This window comes from Rhamphochromis sp. 'chilingali', assembly GCF_963969265.1.
Source record: "Rhamphochromis sp. 'chilingali' genome assembly, chromosome: 3".
In the NCBI taxonomy this organism is placed as follows: domain Eukaryota; kingdom Metazoa; phylum Chordata; class Actinopteri; order Cichliformes; family Cichlidae; genus Rhamphochromis; species Rhamphochromis sp. 'chilingali'.
In genome coordinates, this window is record NC_137931.1 from 43,733,178 (window position 1) to 43,752,785 (window position 19,608).

The 19,608-nt window shown below is 39.8% G+C and overlaps 3 protein-coding genes and 1 long non-coding RNA gene across 6 annotated transcripts in view; 1 reads left to right on the plus strand and 3 right to left on the minus strand.

Moving 5' to 3' along the window:
* Positions 1 to 3,036, minus strand: part of cpamd8 (C3 and PZP like alpha-2-macroglobulin domain containing 8) — a 45,083-nt gene extending 42,047 nt beyond the window's left edge. Inside the window, exons 1-2 of the mRNA XM_080876751.1 lie at positions 2,419 to 3,036; positions 253 to 404 (exon numbers count right to left, since the gene is read on the minus strand). Of these exons, the coding sequence (XP_080732877.1) occupies positions 253 to 404; positions 2,419 to 2,504 (238 nt within the window). The 5' untranslated portion in view covers positions 2,505 to 3,036. The remainder of the gene's footprint in view (positions 1 to 252; positions 405 to 2,418) is intronic.
* Positions 3,037 to 4,439: 1,403 nt separating this feature from the next.
* On the minus strand, positions 4,440 to 8,958 carry sac3d1 (SAC3 domain containing 1). Of its 3 annotated transcripts, none has more exons than XM_080876753.1 (4): positions 8,881 to 8,958; positions 6,864 to 7,284; positions 5,368 to 5,650; positions 4,440 to 5,179 (listed from the first exon to the last, which is right to left on the minus strand). In XM_080876753.1, exons 1-4 carry the CDS (start codon positions 8,904 to 8,906, stop codon positions 4,698 to 4,700), a joined length of 1,212 nt encoding a protein of 403 aa, XP_080732879.1. In that variant the 5' UTR covers positions 8,907 to 8,958; the 3' UTR covers positions 4,440 to 4,697. The 3 variants fall into 3 exon arrangements, with proteins under 3 accessions (XP_080732879.1, XP_080732878.1, XP_080732880.1); XM_080876752.1 differs by lacking the exon at positions 8,881 to 8,958 and adding an exon at positions 8,225 to 8,309; XM_080876754.1 differs by lacking the exon at positions 8,881 to 8,958 and adding an exon at positions 7,366 to 8,201.
* A 338-nt stretch (positions 8,959 to 9,296) lies between these two features.
* Positions 9,297 to 15,240, minus strand: haus8 (HAUS augmin like complex subunit 8). Its single transcript, XM_080876755.1, has 10 exons — positions 15,128 to 15,240; positions 14,741 to 14,805; positions 14,077 to 14,138; positions 13,747 to 13,864; positions 12,541 to 12,651; positions 12,359 to 12,462; positions 12,065 to 12,223; positions 10,639 to 10,780; positions 9,809 to 9,950; positions 9,297 to 9,650 (listed from the first exon to the last, which is right to left on the minus strand). Exons 1-10 carry the CDS (start codon positions 15,190 to 15,192, stop codon positions 9,524 to 9,526), a joined length of 1,095 nt encoding a protein of 364 aa, XP_080732881.1. The 5' UTR covers positions 15,193 to 15,240; the 3' UTR covers positions 9,297 to 9,523.
* A 1,094-nt stretch (positions 15,241 to 16,334) lies between these two features.
* On the plus strand, positions 16,335 to 17,964 carry LOC308393197. Its single transcript, XR_013970941.1, has 3 exons — positions 16,335 to 16,423; positions 16,822 to 17,355; positions 17,738 to 17,964. It is a non-coding gene; the product is annotated as an uncharacterized lncRNA (long non-coding RNA).
* The last annotated feature ends 1,644 nt before the right edge of the window (positions 17,965 to 19,608 follow it).

Consider the following 19,608-nt stretch of genomic DNA (forward strand, 5'->3'; position numbering starts at 1 on the left):
AGCTGGACTGAACTGATGCCTGCAGTCACAGATAATCTATATAAAAGCCAAAGCTTGTCTTGTAGCAGAGGCTCACACCGTCTGTGTGTGTGTGTTCTTTAATCTATGTGTATATTTTGCCTGCCTGCATCCTTTGAAAACAGTGACATAAAGGGGGTATCTTTTAGCTTGCCTAACTTGTCAGTGCATGCTTTGTTTCCAAACGTAACCCACTGTGCCAGTGTAACTTTAGCTTAAAGAATTTGTTCTCACCGAGCACTGAGCCATGGCTGTGGGCAACCGTCTGTCCCTTCACCGACAGCTGCACCTGGACGCGGGTTTCTGCTTTCGCGTTAAAGATGGTTACGCTCACGCTCTCCTCGACGCCTGCTCGAAAGACAGAGGGTGCAGCGACCAAGTAACCCCTGAGAGAAGAGCAGGAGGGCAGAGAGAGGGAAAGAGTTTAAAGGAAGGAGGGAGCAAGGGGGTAAAGTGAGGTGAGATGACAGTAGGGGGAGAATACAGGTGATGGCAAGGGAGGCAAAAGGAGATTGGAGACCAGGTGTAAATACACATTTTTTTCTGTCTCGCTTCATCTTTTTCACTTCCATGCACGCACAAGGTTAATTGCAGTTTTCACCAGGGATGCAGTGCCTGACGACCACTGAGCTTGTTGCTTTAATGTTTTCTTTGGGTGGTCCGGCACCCTCTGACAGAACCTCGACATCTGTTTGGAAAAATAGTGGCTGAGATTCCTCACAGTCACTCTGACATTTAATTGAGGGAAGGGGACCTGTCACTGAGGTCACAGAGCAAAGGTCATTCTTTGATGCTTATTAAGAGTCTAGGGTGTGTGTGTGTGTGTGTGTGTGTGGGGGGGGGTTCAATTTAAGTTTTATTTTGAAAGAACATGCCTTCTGGCACAAAGGGGCTACTTCTCTCAGGTAACAAAGGTAGAATAATAGGTGCTCTTGTTAGCATGCTCCAGTATGACTCAATCACCAGAGTGTGTGGAGCAAGTTCACTGAAGTGTCCACCAAATGTTGAGCTGTGTTTGAGACTCAGTCAGTTTAATTATTTTTGACCATGTGATGACCGAGGCTGATACAGCAACGCAAGTGTAAATATCTTCCTGTTAGTCTAACTCATTGCTTGCTCACCCCAGCCTTGCAGCTTTTTTCGACTGGGCCAACTCACCCCTTAACAACTTAACTGAAGATCACACAAATTAGAGGTGAGCAAATCCTTGAGCACAAGCCCAGTTGCATGCATGAGAGAAGGATCAGGTGGTTGGCATTACAGCACAACGGCATTACAGCTAGAGGCAACTGCAGTTCCTGAGAGAGAGAAAAAGTCATGAGAAAATCCCCTGGAAAATAAGGCTTTCGGGAGAATGAGGATAATAAGAGGAAATTGACTCTGTGCGTTTGATCTACAGTGAGTTTAACCAGCTCTTGGATGAGCTGGGATCAGGTGGTGGAGACCATGCTTATTTCAGTCACATGGCTCCATTTACTCAAGTTCTAATTGTTTTTGCTCAACTTTTGTCCTGTGGGAGTTAAGAGCCTGCTCTCATGTGTAGGTGAAGCTTTTAAGAGTCACATGGTTTCATGTTTTGCTCATTGCTTAAACTTCTAAGCTAACTTGTTTAAAGCTTCACAAAAAGATCTGCTTTAGCTTGAGTTTGATAGTAACCCCTCCTCTCTTCCTGGAAGAATTGCTACAACCATCGGCGTAACTTTGTGCTGATCTCAGTCTAAATAAATAAATCTGGGTAAATTCCCAGATGATTAGACATGCAACTATTTTGCTGGTAATACCTGAAATGAGTAAAGAAAATCAACATCCTATTTATGCAAGATAATTCATAATTTTATTGGGGGGAGGGGGGGTATATTGGTTGGGTCTGATTATTGGGGGGAGGGGGGGGGGGTCATAACCCCCCTAACCCCCCTGGAAATTACGCCCCTGGCTACAACTAGTTGGTCTCTTATCTCCCAAGGTCACAATTAACCCCTCAAGCACCTGACTGATAGAATCCGTCCTGGGTCTGGGTTAAACAAAACAACAATGAAAGACACACAGGAGTGCATCTATTCATATTTGGCAAGTTATGGGCTATCATTGACCTAATGCATCACTCTGTGTGACAACCTCACAGGTTAGTAACACAATTAATGAAAGTATGACAACAATACATTAGTGGCAGTGTGGTTGGGACAGTAATAACATTAAATTGTGGCTTATTCACAAAAAGGTTTTAATCTGACTGATCCGTACAATGAAATGCACTCAGTTTAAATAAAACTATTTTTAAAGATAATTTTTAAAAGTTTTTCAATGAACAATCACAGTCTATCCATACTTAAAGCACCGGGAAATGCTTGTAGTAGAGCACACAGCAGCTCAAAGACACCACATGTAACACAGGCTACTTACTGTCTTTCTTGTGCAGAACTTGTGCTCACGGTGCAGATGTACAAAATCCACGAAAGCCTCAAAGCTGTCAGAGACAACCGTAACATTTTGGCTCCAGAGCCCAGGATACTTCAGGATACAGTCTTTACCGTCTGAATGAGACTGGCTCTGAAAGCCCTGATTAAATGTTAAATGAAATTTAATCCCAGCCCTCACGGTCTATCTATTTATCCATTGAGATCGGTAGGAGAGAAAGGTGTGCAGAGCTCCGTTGAGAACCAAAGATCAACTTAATGAATTCATCTGTCTTCGCCAAATCCAGGTCCAAGCAAATCGTGCCTTTTTTTTTTTTCCGTCTTTTAGAGCCCGGAGTATACGAGCAGTCCTCACCCATGTGCCTTCACCCGCCCCGGCTTCGCTCTCTCATATTTCAGCATTACAATTTGTAAGTGTCCTCCCACTTCAGCGCGGAGAAATGTCACCGTTACGATTTGTTTGACATCTAAAATCCGCGCAGCTCTCGCTGTCCCGGTTGTTCCTGGTGATCTCAAGTCGGATGGTCTTTTTTTCCGCTCCTACAGCATCGCGTTGAGAGGCTTCAGACGGCGCTTCTTTCGCTTTGATACCTTCTCTTCTCTGCAGAGAGCATGAATGAGACCAGCTTAAGAAACAGTAGCAACGTGTCCTTTTAGCCACTAAAAACTATCTGCACGTTTTTAGCTCAGCCAAAAAGTCAGAATATCTCAAATCTGCAGCTACTCTGTTTTGTTATGAAACACAACAGAAATGCCAAGCGGTGTGAATGACACAATTCAATTACTGAAGGCATGATTATAACAGTTTTACTCACTTAAATTTGCACTTTTGGAGTTCATTGATGCCCTGATAAGATATCTGCTGCCCTCTAGTGGCACTTAGGTTTAGATGCAGTCGTGAAGTCTACATACACTCATGAATGTCATGGTTATTTTGGTCTTTTATTTACTTTTTCGAACTGCTGTTTGTCCAGGGTGGAATGATTGTACAGTATACATGTTTTTAGTAAAGTTCATTTAAATTGGTTTCCTGGTAAGGCGTTTAAGCGTATCCTAGCTTCCAGAAGCTTAACGTTAGCCTTCTTTATTCGTTTTCAAATAAATTTTGATCTGTTCGGGATCATTGTCCTGTTGGATCACCCAGCTGTGTTCATGTTTCAACCGTTTAACTGTTGATTTTTGTGGTAAGGTTGAAGAATTTGGAGATAGTCACGCTTCATTATTCCGTCCACTGCGCAATGCACCACTACCACTGGCACCAAAACAGGCTCGTCCATGTGGGCAGCTGCAAATTTCAGTTGGACTGGAAGGTGTCAATTTTGGAGCAGGGCCTTTTGGTCACACACTCTCAGTCCATGTTGATGTAAAGCCCACTTCACTGTATACAGTGATGCTGGATAACCAGCAGTTTTCAGTTCATGGCAGGCTTGAGCTTTTGTGGTTCCTGAACGTCGTAATCAAGTTCCTCTCATCTGAGGGTGAACGTCTGGGTGACAGTGAATAACTGAATAACTAGTACTTGCGTACAATTGCTTGAACTGGTGATCTTAGAATGCAGTTGTTTAGAAATGACCCCAAGATACTATCCCAAATCTACAATTCTCCTTCTTAGATCTACACCAAGTTCCTTGGACTTTTAACATTGTGCCGACTACTGGTCAGTCCAACGAGTGCTGACAAATCCTTTTGTTTTTTAAACTGGCAAAGAAACTACCAGTTTCAGTTGATGATGATCACCATAAGTTAATAAGTCTTGTCAAGGTAGAAGACACTGTAGAACCTTCAGCACCACTTACTAACAAATGAAGTGAGTGCACGAGCCTGTGTGGATTACAGAAAATCCTAAATAAATTCATTTTGTTTTTAAAGAAAAAGCCTTTAAAGACGTACACTTTACAGTCATTCCAGCCATTAAAGAAAGAAATCATTAAAAAGCTCAAAATTACCACGACAATCAAATCCATGATGTATGTAAACTTCTGACCACCATTGTATTTCGACTGTAACCAAATTTATTAAAATGATTCCAAAATTTGAATTTATAAGAATGAGTAAACAGTTACACCTTTGAATTTCTGTACAGTTCTTGTAAAAAAATACTCAAGGGAAACATCAACACAAAATATTGGTAGTAATATAAAAGTAATTCACATCTTAATGTAACTCGTGGCCATCAGCTCAGTGACAGTCCAGATTTCTTAAAAAACAAACAAACAGTCAATTTCCTAATTTATAAGAATACCGAGCGGTATTTGTATGGCTTGTTTACTTCTTATTTGTCTCAACACAGCTCTGAACAATATTCTTAACAGTGAGATCTCTCTGTTTCTCAGATGCTATGCTGTGATACAGTTTACAGTGCAGTGTTCCTTGTCCCGGCTCCGTGAAAGCAGCTTTGGAGAATACTACTTGATTGTCCTTGTTAACCTCAACTCCACATGACCGGCACAGTTGAGCTGTAAGTGATGCGTCTAAGAACAAGAGCTTAGCCAGTCTGTCAAGAGGAAAGCGACAGTTGCGGCTGCTGTATCCGTGGCTGTATACGAGCAGCAGATCTTGACGACATGTCATCAGGTGACGGTGCAGCGCACAGGTCTGTAGGAAGTTTAGCTTTTGAGCCAACCGAAGCAAACGGACAGGGTTTCTCTCAAGGAAAGCTTGGTTGATGAAAAGAGCAAGTTTGATGTTTGGAGTGCTGCGTAGTCGCAATGGGAGTTGCATGGTGTGCTGCATAGTGCGAGCTGAACCTGTAAGAGAAAATAAAGCATACAAAATTAATTGCTTTCTGGAGGACGTGGAGGAGTCCTTAATTTTTAAAAACATTCCCTGCATCAAAAATCTGTTTGCACAACACTGAACTAATGCATGCATGACTTCCAGCTTGAACATGCATACAAATACACCAAAATAGCAGATGATAAACAAAGTCACCAACCCAAGTTGTACAGCAAACTGAGCGACTGGAACTCTTCTTGGTTGGGATGAGGTCCTGTTTTGGTCATGTAGCAATCCAGCAACCAGCTGAGGTATTCCTGCAGGTGTATATCATTGATACGTGGGTCGTAGAGACGCAGCGGCTCCCCACAAAGACGATAAGAGGCATAGATGAGGAAACGAACGGTTCGCTCTAAAATGACCACGCAGTCCAATCCTGACATCCTCTGGATGATCATGTCCTGCTTCACAGCACGAAGACGGTCAAAGACAAAGGTATAAACCTGCGCGACAACAAATAAGTAAACAACAAATTAGTCATCTTTAATCTACGATGATAGATTCTGTTTTGCTATTTTTCCATCAGATATTTTCACATATTTTAAAATGAACAGACAGTGAAATATTTGTCGTTCCCTGCAAGGCTTGATTTAGACTTCTGCTGGAGAGAGGCTATAACATAACCTACGTAGGTGGCTAATGTCGTTGCTGGCATTTATGCTTGTGCTGGTGTATTATGTTTTAATTACCTTGTTGTAATGTCCCTGGGTTGTACAGCGAGCTGTGACCCGCCTCTTTGTTGTGGTTAGTTATTTTCGGGGGCAAGTATATTTGTATCTTTAAATTTTTCCACTTCTTTGTACATTTGCTCACATTCATTCTGATAGTTTCACCAATCTCCCTTCAAGAATTTGCTGACATTTGTGAGTGTTTATATCGATGACATGATTATTTGTTCAAGAGAAAGCGATTGTTATTCTTTCACTGATAAATTCAAAAACTGCAGCAAAAAAGTAGCTGTAGCAATAGTAATGCACAGGGGGAAGTGACCACATTGAAAGAGTCACTCACAGCAAGTAGCCTATGTCGACCCAACGATTAGTTACAACGTAGCAACGCTGTAGATTTCCCGCTGAAGCATAAATCCCTTGTAAGAATCACTTGCAATACAGTTTAAATTTATATAGCAGAATAACCTACAGCAAGTTTAAGACAGGAAGGTTCAAGAATTGGGATTATGACAACAACAAAAATTAAAGCTTTACAACTGCACTTTTTGTCAAAGCACCGTTAGGTTCTTGGTAAAATAAAGAACTGGCTTCTGCACGTGCATGTTGTTTTGAAGATGGTAACACACACTTCTGCACAATAAATAAATGGGCCCTAAATTTAAATTCTTTAGCTGTCTTTAAATAATAACAAAAGTTTAATTTCTAAGTCACCAATTCAGTTATTAAACATGAATCATTTCCTGATATTATGTACCATAAACAATGAAATGATTTTTGCTGAGAAATGTTACTTCAGAAAGACTCTTGTGAATGCAGTATTTTACACATTTTACAGCCTTTCTTTCCTTTTCCAACATTTTTAAAATCTGTTGCCATCATCCAGTTTTAAAATATTGAAAAAAGGTTGGACTTATTTACTGTTACACAAAGTCCCAAGCTTTTGTGGAAATCAACAATTTGAACGATCGGTGTAAATATTACGTACCTCAGTCCATGGATACAGGCTCGGGGCGGCTGCAATGTCATTAATAAGGTAGTTAACAGTTTTCAGCAGCACAGGAGGTGGTCTGAGGTCACTCGGTTTGGTTGAGTCCTTCCCAGCTGCTGGTCTGGAATACTCCTTAACGGCACGCGATGGGTCTCCTTTTGGCCGCCGATCTTTCTCTGTGCCTGGTAACATTTCAAAATGGTGAAGTCGGTTCTGAGCCTCACGATCCCGTAACTCCTGAGCGGGGCACATCGTTTGGCAGGTCCCTTTTGGCACCGTGTCCTCTTCATGCTGTCTGGGTTTCTGCTCCTCCTCGTCCGCCTGTCTAACTTGTGCTTTCCCTTCACCTTGCCACTGCTCTTTATCCCTTTGTCTCCATTGTCCTTCTGATGGTGCACCCCTCCTCTGTGAGTGAGATCTGTTTGATTGACAGTTTAATTAGTAATTAATACTGATATTGCAAAGCAAGTATTAGAAGCACCTTTTACCTCATATTTACCTTTTTCAACAACAAGTAATCTCTACTCGTTGTCAAGCAAACTTAAATGAGCCCTGCTTTGTGCCTGAATCCGTCTGCCACGGTAAACAACAGAGGCTGCTACTTCATTTCTGTGCTGCCTCTAAAATCATGATCTTTCCCAGCATCATCTTAACATTACCGCTTATACTCAGTCTTTGAAAGCAAAGATGATATATGGATAAATGTCATCCTTGGGGATTGTGTTCCTGGAGCTTCAACTGAACTGGAGCTGACGATGGTAGTTCTACACCAGGGAACTGCTGTGAGGTAGAAGCCACTGTAGCTAGCCCCTGCAGAAGGTGGAGAACTGGCTCATCAGCTGGTCCACAAAACTCAACAATAACTGCTGAATAGAACAAGGACTATCTCTGGAGCTGAATACATTTTCTTTGCTCTTACCGCTTTCTCTGGTCTCATCTTTGCTTCCAACTTTGCCCCCAAACTGCTCAACCTGAACCGTCCCTATCTTTGCAATCCTGTGGTCATTCTCAATGGAAATCCTAGCATCTTCAGCTTAGCCTCCTGTCTTTTTGTCAGTGCCACTGTCTCCAAACCACAGATCAGGTCTCACCATCTCATAGGTCTTCCCCTTTTCTCTTGCTGCTATCTGTCATAAATGTGTCCCAAGATTTGTATCCTCCTGCTCCACCCTACTTGCACCCTCTTCTTCTGTTCTCTTGTCTTTTGGTTTTGATGGCTGCCCCCAGGTATCTAAACGTACCTACCTTCAATACCTCTACTTCTTACAACTTCGCTGTTGCGCGTTAATCCCTCTTATTCACACATGTACTCTGTCTAGCTTCTACTGACTTTTATTCCTCTCATCGCCAGAGCATACCTGCACCATACTCTCGCTAAAGAACACAATATCATCTGCAGAGATCATGGTCCATGGAGACTCCTGCCTGACCTCATCTGTCAGCCTGTCCATCACCACTGCAAACAAGGAAAATCTCAGTACTGATGCCCGCTACTGCACACGCCACCACCGTCTCACTATCCTCATACATGCGCCAATTCAACATTTTTAAACTGCAGCATAAACGTTTTGCTAACATTTGTATTATAATGTGCATATTCGAGTTTTATCCAAGTAAATGTGCAACAAGCAACTTTTTTTAATATAACGTTTTCATCCCACCGCTAAAACAGGAAGCCCCAAATCTTAAAATACCTCTCTTGCTCCTTTGCAGATTCAGGGTTAGAATAACACAACGCAACAAAGGATACGGTGTCGTGCATGCAATGTGTAAAGGATAAATCACCGCATATACATATATATCTGCCACAGGTGTTACTGCAGCGCTGACCATCATGCTAATGTCTAACTTGGACGGCTAGCTAGCGGTCTGGACGGTTGGCTACCAAACAAAAACACATCGTTATTTCCACGCAAACATCTGTTTTTCGAAGCACAAAACATACAACTGACATTTGGTTTATAATACAATTTTAAGAAATGCTCACTTTATGTGAAATAAATGTTTTACTCACATGCGACGGCTTCTCCTGCGATTCATTGGCTCTCAGTAAAGGGAAGGTCGTCACTTTCCACAAACTACCAATAGAAATGACCCATTGTTGTCTTGATTAACGTCACATCCGGGTGAGGATGGACTCATTTAAGGTCGAATGTTTTATGACTTTAAAACGTAGTTTTTGATGTTTAGTTAAAATTGCAAAATAAAACAAGCACACATAAGGGGTCGAACAAAAATTCAAACGCGTTGTTAGACTCATAAATCAAATTAATAATTTTGCCAATTTCTGAGATATCACAAGTTTGTGATTTAGTGACAAGGTATGTTAGAGTTATTTGATCAAAGTTTCAAACTCCTCTGTATTCAGCAACCTTGGTTAGGATATTATGGATTCTTAGTGCAATGCGATTTTTCATAGTCTGCAAAATCTAAATTCTTTCTTGTATTTATTGGTCACATCTATAAAGAAGCAATTAGTCCACATTTACAACATTACAACACAACCACAAAGAAAATCACAAATGTACACCTACACAGTACACACAAAAACACACAAAAACAGACAAAACCTGTGAATATATAGAAATCATAAAACATGTGGAGTTGGAGCATATCCAAAGTGCTTGTTCTGTGTATGCCATGCTGAATGCGATCCTTCAGTGTTTGGGGCAGTAGAGCTCTCTGGATCTTGAACTGCCCAGCTGCTCCTCCTCTGTGCTCTGCTGCACATAGATTCTTTGACGACAGACCAGTGATGACAGTTCCAGCTGCTCCTTAAAGGCCCTGGGAGGGGAAAAAAAAATAAAAATAAAAATAAAAGTGATTGTTTTTAAAAGGTTTTGATAAAGCTGCCATACCCACACTGTTACACAACCTGTGAAGGAACAAAACAATCATAACCTAACACAGCAAAACACAACATTCTTTATACATGCGCCTACCCGGACAGCTGCTGACTGATGTCCTTTGATGTTACTTTTATGTCTCGAAGGCACTCCAGAGATGTGCTGTTGTCCTTATAATCACCCTCTGTGCACTCCAACAGCAATTTCTCACTCTCCTTTAAGGATGCCACAGCTTTATCTGAAAGGGTTCAATTTAAATTTATTAAAAAAAAAAAAAAAAAAAAAAAAAAAAAAGAGATCAGAAAACAATAATTTTCTCCAAGCTACATACCACATATGACTTTTGTTGTAACAAAAGCCCATGGTGGTTGTACAGTTTTAAATGGATCATGTAATCACTCGTGTAATCACTCATGTAAATGCCTGAAAAATATATTTCTAAATATATAATTAGACTTAAAACAAGGCTCTTACCATAGCCTTACAGTATACCACTATCCTGTAAAATCCAAGCAACAGAGCCCAAGCAAAACTTGATTCATGGAAGAATTTTATTTTATTTATTTTTAAATGCAGTTCTTTAAGTCTTTTTTATTTTTCCAGTCAGAGCACCCCCCTGCTGGGCACTTTGTTATTAAACCACAGCTAAATCAAGTATATTTTTAAATTAGTGTGTGTGTGTGTGTGTGTGTGTGTGTGTGTGTGTGTGTGTGTGTGTGTGTGTGTGTGTGTGTGTATCCTCCTCCTGTCAACAGTTTGACATAGAAAGGATTTCTCCATGTAGCTTTTAAATTTCACCAACATAAGTAGTAGATCAAAACATTTATATGGAGGCTTAATGGAGTCTGCATCAGTGCAATTTTGTGGGTTTTTTTGTTTGTTTTTTTTTTTTTAAATCGTACTTATGAGTTTAACGTAAAATTTACCTAGAAATTCACGTCTATCTCCATCAATGTAGAAATTCTTAACAGGCAGCTCATGTCGGGTGGTGTCAACAGCTGTAGCAAAAGACTTGTAGTCCTTTGTAAACTGACCAACAGCCTCTGCCACAGGAGTCAGTGTAGCAACCTGAGGGGCAATAATTATAGAACATGAATCAATTATACGCTTTGTGTGTCCACCATTTTTCATTTCGAAAACGTGTTTTGACCAGACATTAATAGAATCCAGCTTGATTCAAAAGAGTGTACAAAAGAACCAAAGTTTGCTACCTAAGTGTATTTTCGCATTAGTTAACCCAAAATTCAAATGGACATTAAATATACTAGTGCGTCACCAAAAACTAGAATCATAAAAAAAAAACCCCAAAAAAAATTGTAACTTAATTTAAAAAAGTAAAGGTTTAATATAGTTTATATTCAGTATGTTTAAAGTGAAATATTTCAAGCCTTTTTTGTTTTAATTTTGATGATTTTGGTTAACAGCTGCCACATGAGGAAAACCGATGACAGTTGTCCAGTGCTATTCAGGGGCTGCATCCTTCGGAAGCCGCATTTGAAGGCCGATTACCTCACAGCCAGGTGATGAAGGCTGTCCCAACTCGAAGGCTCCAAATGCAGCCGAAAAATGAGTCCTTCATTTCCCCGAATTTGAAGGATGGGCCGGGTGTATCCGTCGTGGCCCAACCTATCCCAGAATTCAATGACGGCAGCTACTTGGTTGTAAGATTTTTCTTCTTACTCTTTTCAAATACAAACAAATCTGAAGGCTAGACCATCCCATTTCACAGCCTCACACTTCTCGGTCTTTGAAGGAGCTGGCCCACGTAGACCGCAAAGGCCCGATCCTCCAAAGGATGCAGCCCCTGAATTGGGACACAGCTCAGGTGACAATGATCGACACCCTCTAGAGGACAGCAAAGGCTGAATGCTCACAGAGTGCTGTACTAAAGCATATTAATAGGAAGTCAACAAATAGGACCTCTCCAAAAGTTGATTCTGTTCATCTGGACGTAGCGTTTTGTGGGAGAAACGTTTCGTCACTCATCCAAGTGACTTCTTCAGTCTCAGCTGACTGCAGGTTTCCCCAATCTTTCCTATTTGTTATCTTATCAACAAATAGGAAAAAAATGTGGTAGGAAAAGCTGCACAGCCCTGAGAGGATTGTCAAGAAAAGTTGATTCAAGGACATGTGAGAGATTCACAAGGAGTGAATGAAGGCCAGTGTCACAGAATCCAGGTCCAGATCACTGCATTTTTCATGTCCAAAATCAACACAGACATCTACCAGCAGATTTTAGAGAACCATGCTTCATCTGCTTACAAGTGTTGTAAGCAGTGCCACAACAGAACACACAACAGTATTAATTAAAACGCATGTTAAAAAAGGAAAACACCATTTATTATTCCAGACCTGCAAATCCAGCAGTTCATTCACCAGCCGTTTCTTTTCTGCAAGGAGGTACTGACGTTTCTTCTCCTTGACCTCATCATGCAATGACTGCTCTTCCTCCATTGCTTGCAGAATCTTTGTTTCTGCCTCAGCCTTGAGTTTTGCTGTATTGCTCTCCATCTTAAGTAAAAAATTGTAAGCATAATATCTCTCGATGTAGAAGTCACCAAAATAATAAAATAGATGACTATGTTTTTACTTAGCATCTTACTGTACACTAACTGAACTATTATCAGATCTATTACATCAACTAACCTTAGCTGTGAGGTAGGCCAGAAGAAATGTTTCCATCTCAACCATCATCTTTTCATTCTCTGGATTTCTTTCAGGTTCTACTGCATTTTCAATGACTGTTCGATCTTGGGAGATAGAACAAAAAACAAAGTTACAGGACAGTCCAAATCATAAAACATTTTCAGCATTTTTATTCAGTTTACCTTTGATAACCGAAATATCTAAATCTGGTCGAAAGCGGGGATTATCTGAGAATGTGGACTGCAGAACACTTTTCCCAAGAAGTGATGCTTCATTTTCACGTGACATCATTGCTAAAAAGGAAGAAAAATGTGAATGTGTTATTTACAGCTATCATTTAGACCAGCGGTCCCTAACCCCCGGGCCTCGGACCGGTACCGGTACGTGAGTCGTTTGGTACCAGGCCGCGAGAGTTGAGGCTCAGGTGTGAAATGTATAGTTTTCAGGGTTTTTATTGGTTTTCAGCGTTATTTTGTTATCATTTTTATCGCTAACTCAGTTTTCCTGGGTCTTTTCACATGTGTTATGAATAAATCTTTTTTTCAGTACTGGTACTAGTTTTATTTTGTTGCATTTATCCGCGACACCTTAAAGGCCGGTCCGTGAAAATATTGTCAGGCATAAACCGGTCCGTGGTGCAAAAAAGGTTGGGGACCGCTGATTTAGACCATAGACGCTTACTCAGATGCTGTGTTTTTTGCATTACTAAAGATATTAACTGAAAACAATTCAACTAGAATCAATCTAAATAGCTGACTGTATCCATTTGTCAGTTGATAATATTTTTTCAGAACACATAATTTCCATTGTCCCTTTTTAAAAAAAATATATATACAAGCAGAGCACATCCATATCCAGGAACAGTGGATTTGGAAAGCCGCTGAACTGAAAAGAGGCATAAAACTACATTCCATCAAGTCTCAAACTGATGGAATGTAGTTGGAAAGTTTTATCTTAGAAGAGCCAAAGTGAGGGATTTTCTCACTTCTCTCTTTTTAAATTTTTATTTTATTTTTATGTGTATCCAATTTCTCTCCAGAAGGCTAGATCGCATGCAGTATTGTAAACTTCATGATACAAGATCTTTTGCAGTCCAAAACTAAAAACTGCCAGTAGCTGTAATATTTCAAGTGGTTGTGACTTGGTTGTTTGGCAGCCTACTTGTAAATCTATTATCATAATGCATGATTTTATTGGCATGTTGGCTAAGGTAGACCTAATTACTGAGCTCTAAAGTGAACTGGATACCTCTGATCTGCATCAAAGTCTTGACAGATGAAAATAAAAGCTTTTTATAAAGCTGATAATATGATTACAGCACACAACACTTACTATACATGTCTGAATCAGCACCCACAGTCACAACTATGGCCACAGGGATTACTTACATGTTGCATATGGGGCCATTGAGCGTCTTGTCGGAGTACCCGCCTTTGGTTTGACACCTGTGGGTTTTGGTGAAGATGGTCGTGGCACAGTGTTCGACTCATTGGTCAGTGAGTTACTCTGTTAATGTTTACAGAGATGCAATCAGTATGAAAAACGTGACAGCAAAATTCAAGATGAAATTAAGACGTGTGCTAAATATAAATGTGAGGCTGAAGACAATATCTCAACATCTTAGCTTTGAAAGCTATGTAAAACGATGAAGAACGATGTATCTAATGAACAAGTGAAGCACATATTGTACAGAAAAACAGAAATAAAAATAGCATTACCTTTGAAAGAGATGTCTTCTCAGCAGACTGAAGATATCGAGACTTAACAACAGTCCCACTTACTAAAGATTAATGAGGACATTTATGGATATTATTTAAGAAAGAAAAAAAACATTTAGGCTGAATGTTGCTGTAACACAGGGGTGGGAAACTCCAGGCCCCAACTGCCTTGGTGTCCTGCAGGTTTTAGACGAGTCCTTGATCCAACACAGCTGATTTAAATGGCTATATTACGTCCTCAACATGTCATGAAGTTCTCCAGAGGCTTGGCAATGAACTAATCATTTGATTCAGGTCTGTTGACCAAGGGTGCTATCTAAAACCTGCAGGACACCGGCCCTTGAGGCCTGGAGTTCCCCACCCCTGTTGTAACACATCTGTGCAAGCCTCACATCACTAAAGTCCTCTATAAACGAAAAATAGTTCAGCAAGTTCTAGAAAAATTGTGTCATGATTATTTTATTTATACCTAACAGCTATCATGCAAATTGAGTTGCATTATTAGATCTTTTGTGGAAAATCACATAGACAGTGATCAGCTCAAATACCTTGTGGAAGACCCTTTGAGGAGTTTTTAGGACTATAAATTAATGTGATGTCTGACACTGACAGCTGTAGGTAAAATTAACAATCTATTAAGCCCATAGTAGTATCGCATACTTACATTTAACAGTTTTCTTCACAGATCCGACGTTGTTGGCTTTATTAGCAGGGTTACTGCTTTTTGAACTGAGAAGAAATAAAGGATACAGAAATGAGGACGAAATTGGAACAAACAGAAAGTATGCTAAGCCAGACGCTATAATGTTAGCCGAGCTATCCTGAGCTTTCTTTACACAAAAAAATTCTTGTAAATGTATTTCTACTTATAAACTATTTCTAAATACGTCTAGGCCTGTCGCTAAAGAAAAGAATATGTAGTGCGTCAAAGAAAAACCGCTGAGCTTCAGTGTGTTTTCTGCACATTAAAATAAGCTACAATTTAAAACAAATCACACACCGGAGAAGGTTACAACAGCAGTGTAAAAGAAAAAGGGAATATAGAAACTACCTTTTAGAGTCGGTGGGGATGCTTTTAAAACTACTTGGAACTGTTGTCGCTCTTCTCGACGCCATAATGTTTTGAAGAAAACCGCCTGTACGCCGACTCTGTAAACCGGAAGAAACATGAACTCACGCTTTTGTTCCGCGTTCGACGTTTAAAAGCAACTGGAATGTCTGTTGCACCTACAGTACTGAAGTAAGTACAGTTATCACGGCTTATCTAAATTAGTTTTTTTACTAAACGATTTGTAGCTACGTAATCTTTTCCTTCAGAATATCCCATAAGCTCTAGTTAAGTTCCTTCTCCTTATTCTGAAGCTTGCTTCATTTTTAACAGCAACAATTGTCTTTGCACATAGAGTTACGGCCTTAGGATTTTGCAAACTGGGACAATTTTCTGCAAATGTGCCTCTGTACACCACCACAGTGGATTTTGAATCATGCAGTCAAGCTCTGACTGAAGTGCAGACTTTCAGGTTTACCTTATGGGGTTTAACTGCATTAACTGTCTTTTTATACACAATTCCCTATTTTGAGAAGCTCAAAATTAAGGACAATTTCAACAATTTTAAGTATAAAAACAGTTTTTAGTCGTTGGTTGAAAATCCTTTGCAGCCTAAAATTCATGGATATCACCAAATACTGTTTTCTCTCTTTACTGCAGCACTTTTCAGCTGTTGCTTGTTTGTGGATGTCTTCTAGATGTTTTCTCAAAGTTTAATCTGCCCTTCCCATTCTTAAGTGTAACTAGTGGATGGCACCCTGCTGTAAACCCTGGATAATGATACTCATACCTCATTGAGAGTGTTCTTTACTTGGGTAGATGTTCTGATTTTTTTCTTCTTTACCACAGAGAGAATTCTGTGATCATCTTCTTTGGTTGTCTTCCATGATCTTCCTGACCTTTTGGTGTTCCAGAGTATTCATTCTTTTTAAGATGGAACCAGATTGCTGATTTTGCAACTTTCTCTAATAGATTTATGTGGGGGTTAATTATGGCCCCCTTCACTTGCACTGACTGAATTCTAATGAAACGCTACAAATTGCAAGTTCAACACTTGGGATCAACTCCAGATCTTTTAGTTTCTTAATTTGTCATTAAATAATGAAAGAATAGACCTCGCCTGGCCCTAATTTTTCAATTACAATTGTCCAGTCACAATTTAATATGGCCACTATATATAAAAATGACTGTAATTAAAAAACTTATACTTAACTCTTATAGGATTAACTGCATATTGTGACCAAGCCAAGGATCTCCAGTCAAATTATGGTTGGAAAAAAGAATTCCTAGTGACCTCAGGTAATTTCAGAGACTGCAGTTGATCTGGTAACCACTAGATGGGTGTAAGAGCCTGCATCCACTGTCAGTGTAAGCTCAACTTCTTTGACATTCATGTAAACTTCATTCACTAAAAAGCTAAAAGCTGTTATTGTATATTTTTCACATATTTGTACGGAATATTGTATTTATTTTAATTGCTATGTAGTTATGTGGTGCATGTGTTTTTGACTTTTGTTGCCATGACACCAGGTCTCTCTTGGAGACGAGATCTTTAATCTTAGTGAGATTTTTACCTTGATAAATAAAGGACTAATTAAAAAATAATAATTTTAAACTACATTTAAGTCTGTATTTGTTCTGCATTTCAGTTGATGTAAAGACGTTTTGATTTCTTTTTTGTTTTTGTTTCTGTTGAGGGTCAAGAGGTGTCTGGAGCTAATCTCTTTGGGGTGTCAGAAGAACAGAGATGACCTGGCTGGAACCTGTTCACAGACAGATGCAGAGGAGAACATGCAGACCTGATGCATGTACCTACATGTGTATCTTCAGCCCATATGTGAATATCTGCTTAGTTAGTTATCTTACTTGTGGTGGTTTGTGTACACTGGTCTTAGAAGACATAATGAATGCTTATCCCACCTGTATAGGCTAGTCTTAAACAACAGGAAGGACAATAGGAGGAGACAGGGTGTGGTACTGGATGGCAAACATTGGTCAGCTACTTCTGTCTTAAGTCCCTTCCACAGAAATGAGCACACAAACCATTAGAAGTAGACAGCAAGAGGGAACATAAGAATAACTGGGTATCTAAAACTGAATGTACTTTTGGCTTTATATTCTTATTTCTTCTTATCCTTGTCTATTTGAGGTGACTGTAGCTCAGGAGGTCAACCAGATCATTTACTAATCAGAAGGTTGGTGATTCAATCCCTGGCTGCTCCACTACGAAAGTATCCTTGGGCAGAGTTGCTCTCCAGTGCGTTCATCTGTGTGTGAATGATAGAAAGCGCTTGAGTGTAGAAAAATCTGCTTGTGTGAACAAAGCATGTTATATAAAGTCGTTTGAGTGCTCAAATAGAGTAGAAAAGCGTTTCCATTCCCAGTAAGGTTTTTTTTCTTCATATTTTATATTTATACGTGTTGGAAAACATCCAGCCTTTGAAACTACTTTTATTCTGACCTTTCTGTTTTAATGAGTTTTTCACGATGAAGGCTGACCATTTGGACTTGGCACTAAAACTGATCTCACACACAAGTGCATGCCTGTATTTGTGTGTGCATACAGTTTGTGTGTGTGTGTGAGAGAGAGACACCTTAACCCTACATTATCAGTCTGTGTAAAGGCCGGGTCTTATCGCGACTCTCTTCTCTCTCAGAGTAATAATGCCTTGAAGATGGCTGCTGTGTGCTTGCATGCTTGCTGGCCATCTCTCACCACCAGGCAATGCCAGCACCAATGACTGCTTTGAGATATACAAGAAGTGTTGTTAATGATGGTGACATAAACACTGACACTTTTGGTGTCAGTTTGTAATACTTGTGATTAAATAAAATTAATGTTCTACTGGAAATGTGGCTTCCTTTTGCTTCCTTTCTGGAGTAAAATAAGACATTCAAAGCTTGAAGCTTGAAGCTTGAAGGCTTGCACTGAAAGAGTGAGAAGTGCATGTTGAAAGATAGTTTTACAAGGAGACATGGAGGAGCTGAATGAAAGTCCTTGTCTCCGCTCTGAGCCCACCTCTCTTGCCTTTTCACTCTGCTCCGAAACTCTGACGTCTAATGAAGGATTTACCTATGTCACTGTGACCTCACTGATACTCTGCTCTGCAGTTTGGGATGATTATAATGCAAGGTGAAACAGCTTTGAAGAGTAAAACACTTGTATTTACTCCTAACATCTGTGTGCATTTGATAATATGTAAACAGACACAAGCCAGCCATGCCTTTCTTCCCTCTGTGGTGAGCTTTTACTCATCACCCAGTCTGCCAGTCTGGTCCACATAGCCTCTCAGGAATGCTTCAAAAACACAGTACCTCATACAGTAAAGCCAACAAACAGTATTTCCAACGTTCAGTATCTGAATTAGATCACCATGCTCTATATTTCCTTCTGTTTAAAGGTTTGCTTGTGGGTATATTTAATGCTTTAAACAAGGTTTCATTATTATGTTTTTATTTATCTATGTGAAACTATTTTCAGCAGACAAAGAATTTCCTTCCTTTGTTTTCTGGCCACCTCAGCTCTCCAGGACAGAGGGGTGTATGGTTTCCTCTGTTTGCTCTTCTGTCAGCGGCTCTTGTTATAGAAAAGCACCTACAGACCAGTCAGCCAAGACCTTTACACTCAGCAAGCTTCCCCCTGTTGACTGATCATACTAAGGAGCGGAGTATTAGGGCAGTGTTTGCCTCTTCACTTTATTATAACGAGGCTGTTTGTTGTTTTCTCTGACTACTTTAGCCCCTAAATATAAGAACTTCTGTGTTTTATGTCATTAAACTAGGGTGGCTATGGCTCAGGTAGTAGAGCGGATCGTTTACCAATTGGAAGGTTGTTGGATCAATCGTGTCCTTGTGTCAAAGTTACCTTGGGCAAGATACTGAACATGAAGTTGTCCCTGATCTGAGTGTATGTGTGAATGTTAGATAAAATGAATGCGATTGGGTGAATGAGATTTATAGTGGAAAGTAAATGTGGGCAGATGGATCCAAATATGGGTAGTATCATTAGTGATAGTACACCAGCGCCAGTATTGGTATTGGATCAATACTAGCAAAATGAAAGTGATACTTTGTTTCCATCTTATAAGTTCAGTATGTAAAAGTTTGAATTGTGGTTAAAAAAAATTTTTTCTTAAACATCCAGTATGAAAAATGTTTGAATGTTTTTGTGTTGACTGTCATCTATATTTTATTTATAGCCTGTAGCACATTTAAACAACACAAGTTGACCCAAAGTGCTTTAGAGACAGGAACATTTACATTCCAGGTCTCCAGAAAAACCCAGCTTTACAAACACCCGCTGAAACTGTAAGGTGTGTTTTGACAGATTATTCAATTATAGAAGAAAGTACAAATAATTTAGTGATCATTAAAATATGTTCAGAATTTGCAAATTGATGAATATTCATCTCATAACTCATAACGCCCTGCTCTCCCATACATAAGCTGCCTTTATAGGTTAAAAGTATCGATATTGGTGTTGG